Source organism: Oryza brachyantha, chromosome 1, assembly GCF_000231095.2.
Source record: "Oryza brachyantha chromosome 1, ObraRS2, whole genome shotgun sequence".
NCBI lineage: Eukaryota > Viridiplantae > Streptophyta > Magnoliopsida > Poales > Poaceae > Oryza > Oryza brachyantha.
The window spans coordinates 31,214,035-31,222,843 of record NC_023163.2 but is presented as its reverse complement, the minus strand read 5'-3'; the positions used below and the strand labels follow the sequence as shown (position 1 = coordinate 31,222,843).

The following is an 8,809-nucleotide window of genomic DNA, read 5'->3' as shown; positions in this document are numbered from 1 at the left end:
CACTGTCATTTACTTGACTCTCTTTGTCTAATTAATAATTTGTGGTATAATTGAGTCATATGTATAGCGGATAGTAATCTAATATCATGCAAATAGCCATGAAGAATATTGGAAAATTTTATTCGAGATCAAATCTCATGATAGCATGAACAAATTTAAAGTCAGATATGGATTAATATATACTATTTAGATACTCAAGATAATTACAGAACCAAGTATTGTCAGCTGATCAATACACTAAAATAATTATTTATTATCATTATTTTCTTTTTATCCACCTCCTTCCAATAAACTTTTCTCCAATAAATACTAAGAATCGATTATGGGTCATTGTCATGCGTAGCAACAAAGTCTCTTCCCTCTCAGTCTTCTTCACGTCATTATATTTGCTCGCACGATGGTAGACATGGTCGGCTAAAATAAACGTCTTTTAACGTCTCGTGTCTCGGATTATAGGGATCTAAGTTGTTTTCTCATGTTTATGGTTCCTTAAATGGGTTGAATATCGTTGTTGTCTTGAGTTGAGTCAATGTTGGAAAATTTGTGCTCAAAAGGTTGTTTTTTCATGCGCAGGCCTTCTTAAGGCGACACACTCAAAAGAGGAAAGCGAAACATGGATTGGATGGCCGTGGATACAGAATGGTTACAATGCCGTGTGCGTAACGTGATGCTAGAGAGGCTAGGGAAAGAAAATTAACATGTTTGATTCCCTTTTCTTCTAGGGTCTGTCTAATTCATCAAGTGACTGATTTTTTGGAAGTTGTTAGTCAATTCATCTCCCGTCGCTAGATATGCATCCAACGATATGCATCCCGCTCACGTAGATGACTGACCAAAACTCTGAACACTAGCCCACACATATCACATTTAGGATATTTGGGCTTTTGCGTTTTGGGCTGGATTTATTCTATTTGTGCTTTGTAATATAGGACAAATATTAAATTATAACATGGACCATTCTATTTGGGCTTTGTAATATGGGCTTTGTACCCATCCACGTCCTATCGTCGATGCGTCAGATTGGATCCACGACGACGGCGGCTGAGGGCGACATGCATGCGTGGCCGGGGTGCATCACGGTGTCCGCAGCGGACGAGGGCCCGTCTGGTTCTGGCTTCGGCGCCAGCGCCGGCGTCGACAGGGAGGAGGCCGGCTCTATGGTGGCCGGAAGAGGTCGAGTGGCGACAGCATCTGGGGAGGTGAGAGCGGAGGGAGTTCTGAAATCTGGAGAAGATAAGGTAGAGAGATAGTCAATGGGTTAACGGGTTGTGAGTAATGCAGCCCGTGACAGACCGTGCGTTGCTCATGCCTATTCACACACTAATCTCCAAGTAGATCCAATGGCTCAAACAAATCGACTGACGGATTGCAAAATTTCAGTCATTTGACAAATAGCAAAGGCGTTTCTTCTACTGCATAGATATTAGATAGAAAGGCAAGTGACTCTTGTTTCTGCTCCTGTTTAGGTTTATAAGTCAAAATTTAATTTTTTAGGCTTAAATTTAGAGTTGATTTTAGTGTTTTTTCACTAAAATTTATTTTTCAGCTTTATATCAGTAAGAATACGTATATAAAAGTTCTATTCACAAAATTTTTTGTTTACAATATATCATTTGGCTTTTTACATGTCATTATTTAATCGTCTGAAAAAAACTAAACAATCACTCAAAGAGCCTTATACCAAAAGTTAATCTTTGATTGTTGCAGTTTGTCACTATTTAAGCGTCAAGACGCCATCCATCTCACCAAGTTTCGTGATTTTGCCCGGTCATGATTTTATTCCCCATTTTGGTGTGATTTTATTTGAGTTGACCCGTACAAAACATTCGAAGTACTTCATAACCATTTAGGCCGCGTTTGGCACATGCAAGATAATTTATCTAGATTTTCTCGTTTTCGGCACGCACACTTCTTAAACTGCTAAACTATGTGTTTCTTTTAAAAAAATTATAGGAAATTTACTTTAAAATACCATATTAATCTATTTTTAATTTTTATAATTAGTAATTATTAATCATGTACTAATATATTACAATGTTTTTCGTGCCGGATAAATTACCCCAAACCAATTCTAAACGAAGACGGCCTTAGAGCAAGGTTAATAATATATCCAACAAGTTAGCTATAAGACTCTTTATAGTCTTCTCTTAGCACATCCATAGTAGTTAGCTCTTTAGCCCAAGCTGGCTATAAGCTTATAGTCCGCTTCTGCTCTCTCTCCTTCCATGTATCCTCCACATCAGCATTAAGCCGGTTTATAGCCTGCTATTATATTTGCTCTTAGGAAGTTTCTTTGACTGTTTTTTATATATTCAAATTCGCTTAAGTTTTATTTGGACTGGATCGTGTTTTACCCATTCACCTCCCTGGATCGGTTGACGTGTTTGGTTCCTAAACAAGCTTAGCTCATCTAGATGCAATTGGATATTGAACAAAGGTTTTTATCATAAAAAAAATAGAGCAGTTGTAAATCTGCACAGATGAATAGAGGATTTAATTTACACAGCACATGAATTCCGCAATAGCTTCGTACTAAGGCATGTTCGTTTCATCAAGATTTTAAGTGTTAAATATATGTTTCATAAAAAAATTGATATAAATGCTTTTCATTTGACCGTCCAAAGCAAAATTTTAACTTCTTAATAACTGATTAATCATTTATAAAAAATAGATAAGTGAACAATCTAACATTTTCCGAAAAATGAAAAAAAAAACATAGGTGAATGATGAAAGATTATCTAATTTTGTAACTATTTAATAATGTAAATAATAAAATTAACTATGACAAAGTAATAATATACTTTAAAGAGATAATATCATAAACTTGCATAAAATATTTTATGGCTTATTTGGTTCATAGGATATCTAAATCATAGGAATAGAAAAATATAAAAATATAATAGGATGTATATGCAAATCTATAGGATTGAAAAATATAGAAATTTTCTCTCGACCACTGTGAAAATGAGGTTAAAATGGATTCATGTTTTCCTATGTCTTGCCCCTATAGTGGAGAGATATGAAATTGTCTTATAGTTTTTCTTAGGTGCATTCCTTTAAAACGAATATTGTATACATTTCACATGATCTCGTATTCTTTTATTTTTTCTTTGCAAATCCTATAAAACGAATATGCCTTACCCATTTTATAAAAGATCGAAAGATGTGCGCCTAAAACTGATAAATAATCATCACATGCTCAAAGGGGGACAACGACCTATAAGAGCGGATACAATAGCAGGCTATAAATGAGCTATAAGCATATTTTAAAGAGATAAGAGGAAAAAGAGAAGATGTGAGCTACTAATTTATAGCCAGCTACACACGAACTGCAAGACAAAATGTGTATATGACATGTGAGACCATGTATTAACGTTCTATATGTAACTATTGTATAAATTGGCTATTAGATTTACTAGATGAATTGGTGAATTGGAACCAGTAGTATAGTATTTGAACTTGCTCTAAACTATCTCCCGATCGCTTTTGACACGCAAGCACCACTCCTTGCGCCACATGTTGGTTGCTTATCAAGTCATCGTTTGCAGCTGATCCAATGAACACGCTGAACGCTGCAGTGCCATCGCTTTCAGGCACGTAGCCTTCCTGCACAGATCGATGTCTCACCGCTAGCAGACATGGTCGACACACCAAAAAACCCCCCTCGTGATCATGCTTATCAAGAAACCTGGAGATTCATGGCCGATTCATTCTTATCGTAAGCAGTAGCAGGGGAGGAAAAAAAGTCGAAACTTTTCTTGGTATAATTTGGGGATCAGCAAGCAAAACGTGGTGTGTGATTGATTAATAAGTACATACATGGAGGTGTTTTTGTCAGGAATTGTTCGTCCTTGAGGAAGAAAGATTCTTTTTCTTTCTTTGCATCCTTTGGACGCGTGATGCAGATCTGAACGAGCAGCGTCTCATGAATTCAGAGGACAGAAAAGAAAGATGCGTTTTTTTTAACATGGGATCACCAATCAATCGATTCAGGCTAAGCTAAATCTGCCTAAGCTACTAGTGGTTTATCCGATGCATAGGTCGCCGGAGGAGAAGAGGCGCGACCACGCGCGGCGGCGGCCGACTTGCCGAAGACCCCGGCGGAGAGGGCGGAGACGGCGGCGGCGAGGCCGAACAGCAGCGCGACGCCAGCGACCCAGGGCATGAGGAGGAACCCGATGGCGAACGTCACGGACCCGCACAGCATCAGCGCCATCGACGCGCCCAGCAGCATCGACGCCGCCGCCGCGGGGGACACCCCCGGAGACCCTGGCCCCGTCGCCCGACGCTGCGACGACGGCGCCGCGGCGGCGGAGGGGGAGGTATCGATGACGGCGACGAGCAGCGCGCACAGCTCCCGTATCAGCCGCGAGTAGTGCTCCCCGTCCCCGCCGCCGCCGGACCCCGCCATCGCCGCCTCCCTGTACACCGTGGAGACCATCTCCCACCTGACTAGCACGCGACGCGACGCGAGGAGGAAGACGATGAAGCTGAGACGCGAACGCGGGGTGGAACGGGTCGTCGTCCGCTTTATAGGCCCCACGCCGCAGTCATCGACGCGTGGGCCCCGCTCTCCCAACTGCTCCGGCGTGTGGGCCACGCGCGGTGGCCGGGCCCACTTGTCAGTGGGATGAGTAGGCGAGTGCTGCTGCTGCCCGCTCGAGGTGTTTCTGTTCCGAATAGGGCAAGACGAGGATTAAAAAAAACAATTTGCTCCAACTTATTTCATTTTACTTTAACCAGTTAAATACATGTGCTTTGCAACGGATTTTACATATGTTATCAAATTTTTTTTATAAAATAGTCACCTTAATTTAAATTTATATGTAGATACCAATCTATATTTAACTGATTTTAATATCAAGAATTTAACAGTAAAATTGTAAAACGGTTGTGAGGATAGGTAATCTTTACCGTTGCTCCTTTTTATACGAGTATTGAATAGAGAAACAAGCCTCATCGGTTGAGCAAATACGGAAAATACATAAAAACGATGTATTTAATGCGATAACGTTTGTGGTTCAAACTATTGTAGTAGGTATGATCTTATAGAAAATTAAACGTCAATTGCTGAAAAGAAAACTGAAATAAAAAAAAACTTCAAAAGAATTACAATTTTAAAATTTAAAATCTAGTAGTAGCAACTTGGACATGACGTGTCTGGTATGGATATCGCTATCCGGCGCCGAGTCACGGACGCATCGCATCGGTTGGTCGCCATTATCCTTTTTCCCGACAGGTGGGGCCCACGCGTCAGGGGTGGTGGGCCCGCGGGGGCGTTCTGTGGCTGGGATTTCTCCGCGGCGGCGATGACGTGGCGGCACCGGAGTGGTGGGGCCGGCCGGAGAAGAAAAAGTGGAATGGTAGTTTGCGCGGAGGAGGTGACGTGGGGCGACGGCGAAGGTACGGGAGGTGGACTGGGACCCACACCTCTGCGCTTTTCTCGCTTTCCATGTATTTTACGGATCAATTTAATTCTGATCTAGTTATATAAATTTTAGAAAGGAATAAGTCCACATAACCCAATGTTTTACGACCTGATCACTTAACCTCTCACCTAACAAACCAGATATTTAACCTCCTAAACTATCTAATATCGTTTAGGTTACCCCCTCACGGTGGTTTTAGTGATTTTGCTCCTTGTTTTACCATGCTGACAGATTTTTCTTTTAACATGATTTCTCTATCCCTTGTGTGTTACACTAATTTGAGTGAACATGATCGTATATGAACTAATTCGGATAATTTGTATATTACACTAGTTTTTTTATGCCATGCGGAACATGATTGCATATTGACTAGAAAACTGAAAGCTAGCAGTTTCATTTGCACTAGGAAACTGAAAGTTTTTTGGTTAGATCGTCAGAAACTGAAAAATAACAATACCATTTAACCATTTTTTTTCCTTTATGAGTTTTACCATTAAAGCTTAAATTGCATACTTGTACAAGAAATAAGTCATATGTCAAATACTTCAGTAGCACTAAGAAACATAAATTTAGAGAAAACCCATTTAAATATGACATAAATAGGATGGTCCACAATCATTCATGAAACAGAGTAGCAAAAAATAAGTACGGTATGCAACATTTAGGTCTAACAAATCATAGAGTAGCTAGCAACTCACACATTCAACTCTCAGTATGATATGTACAAACTATCCGAATTAGTCCATATACAATAATGTTTATCTAAATTAGTGCAAAATACAAGGCATTGAAAAATCATGTTCAAAAATTTTTTTGTTAGCATGGCAAAACAAGAAGTAAAACCACCAAAACCACCGTGAGGGGTAATGTAAATGGTATTAGATAGATTAGGGGGTTAAATAACTGGTTTGTTAGGTGAGGGGATTAAGTGATCAGGTGGTAAAACGTTGGGGGTTATGTAGACTTATTCCTTTTAGAAATATAGTTAAATAGCCGTGCTTTGCTACGGATTTTATAATGTATTATCAATTTTTTATATAGAATAGTCATATTAATTTAAATTTATATGTAGATATCAATATATATTTAACCGGCTCTTAATATCAAGAAATTTAATGTCTAAATTGTAAAACTGTAGTAAAGGTAGGCAATGGTAACTTAGGGCTTGTTTGTTTCCTACATATAATTTTTATTTTTAGTCCTGTCACATCGAGTGTTTGGACACTAATTAGAAGTATTAAATATAGATTATTAATAAAACCCACCTCATACTCTGGATTATTTCACGAGACAGATCTATCGAGCCTAATTAGTCTATGATTAACGAATGTGATGCTACAGTAAATATTTGCTAATCATGGCTTAATTAGGCTTAAAAAATTTGTCTGATGAAATAGACTTTATTTATGCAATTAGTTTTATTACTAGAAAATATGCCGTGTGTTGCACCGGGTCAAGTTAATTTTAATAGCATAAATTAAAATAAATTACACAGCGAGTCAGGAATTGTAAAACTATGGTCACGCAATGGATTTAAAAAGTGTACGTTGCATCGGAAATCTTTTAATTAAAATAGTAAATTATACTCAACATCATACATTAATTAAATAAGATAGATGATATTTCGATAACGAATAAATATAGAGACGCGCTATACCCTATCACGCCATCTTTAACCAATTTTTCTGCATCATACTTCCTTGTTTTTATTTTTGTTATTAATTATATTTCTACGTGCGTTTCTTTTTTAAAGAAAACAGTACCATACTGTTATTGTTATTATTATTGTTGTTATTTCTAATAATTTTTCATTTAATATTGCTCATTAGAAAAGTAAAGATAAATGACAAAAGGCAAAATGGGGAAAAATCATTATTACTAGTTATATTCTTATTTAATTTTATTTTAAAAAATAAAGATAAATGACGAAAGGCAAAAAAGAAAAAGAGATGCTATGCGCTGCAGACAAAGAAAATGAAAGAAGTCCACGCTGCAGCAACAATTGAACCCGAGACCTCTTTCTCTGTAAAGAAAGCCTTAGCCACTGAACTATGCATTGACCTGTTGATTAAATTAAGCGCGCGGTTCTTATATACTGGGTCGACCCATGCCCACGACGGACGAAAATCTAGCAGAATCGTTACCAGTTTTTATAATAATATAAATTAGTCTATATTTAATACTCTTAATTAACATCAAATATCCGATATGACAAGAGCCTATAAAAAAGTCTCTGATTCAGACAACCACTTAGAAACCGTATAGGCAAAGCACATGATCCAGTGCCCCTCTACCCGCGTTCCGTTTGACTATTCCCACTACTCCCACGGATCGGCTGATGCCATCCAACGGCTTCGACCGCATCGACCCCGTGACACCAACGGCCCAGATCGCAGCACCGCACCCATCCTCCCCCTTTCCCGTGACCGCACACAAAGAAAGCACACCGTAATACAAGTATTTTCTTACTGATTTTCATGATTTTAATTATTCTAATAATTATAGAGCCAATCATACATACTTAGAAAGAATATCAGGAAGCAAAAGGGACTGTATCCTAGTGGTTATAAGGGCCTTAGTAGCATCTAAGGTTCTGGTTTTGACTACTGGTTATAGCGATTTTTTTAGGATTTTCTAATGGCTTTGTACTTTCAGGGGTAGACGTTGTCCCCGCTGATCAGGCTTTAGAGATGCTCTAGGGGTAGCGTTTCGCATTTCAAAGTGAGTAGTCGAGTAGTGAGTGTACTCGCATTTCGATAGTAGATTTATGAGAGGAGGCACGACCGTCCTGACGTCCCGAGGAGAAGAAGGAATGGTTGTATGCATGCGCCGGACGCCAATAAAAAAGTAAAAGAATTTTTTAGGATTTTTTAATGGCTTTATACTTTCAGTTTCAGGGATAGACATCGTCCTCGCTGATCAGGCTTTAGAGATACTCTAGGGGTAGGGTTTGCATGTACTGTGTTTAAAAAAAAGAATATCAGGGATTAAAAGATAATTTTTTGACATTTATACTAAACAGAGCGTTAGTATTTTCTCTAAGATAGTTGTATCTTTTCATTAACGGACAGAATCTCCGGTTACGCAAGGGGAAGTGGGCTGCGTCGAGGCCTGTCTTGGGTAAGGCCTGGTAGCACGCTAGACTTGTTTAGAATGGGCCGAAAGTAGTGGCCCATTTACGTTTGTCGGCTTGGATGTCAGTTCCTAGAATCTTAGAATGTGTGACCCACAGTTGTTGGTTGGGCCGGTTTTGTTCATGACCGAGCATAACAACGTTAGTACTTTATGGGCTCGTTCGCAGGTTACAGGTGAGAGAAATCTTTCCTTTTCATGCAAGTATTTTTCAAATAGCTAAACGGTGTATATTTTTATAAAAAATT

General features: G+C 38.8%; 1 protein-coding gene across 1 annotated transcript; it reads right to left on the bottom strand.

Annotated features, from left to right (window-relative positions):
- Positions 1-3,767: 3,767 nt before the first annotated feature.
- Positions 3,768-4,491, bottom strand: LOC102707633. The gene has a single exon (XM_040529947.1). The coding sequence runs from the start codon at positions 4,439-4,441 to the stop codon at positions 4,010-4,012; it is 432 nt and encodes a 143-aa protein (XP_040385881.1). The 5' UTR covers positions 4,442-4,491; the 3' UTR covers positions 3,768-4,009.
- Positions 4,492-8,809: the final 4,318 nt, after the last annotated feature.

What these genes read in the sequence shown, in the direction of transcription:
- LOC102707633 (XM_040529947.1), bottom strand. Translation starts at nt 4,441, where the DNA reads ATGGTCTCCACGGTGTACAGGGAGGCGGCGATGGCGGGGTCCGGCGGC.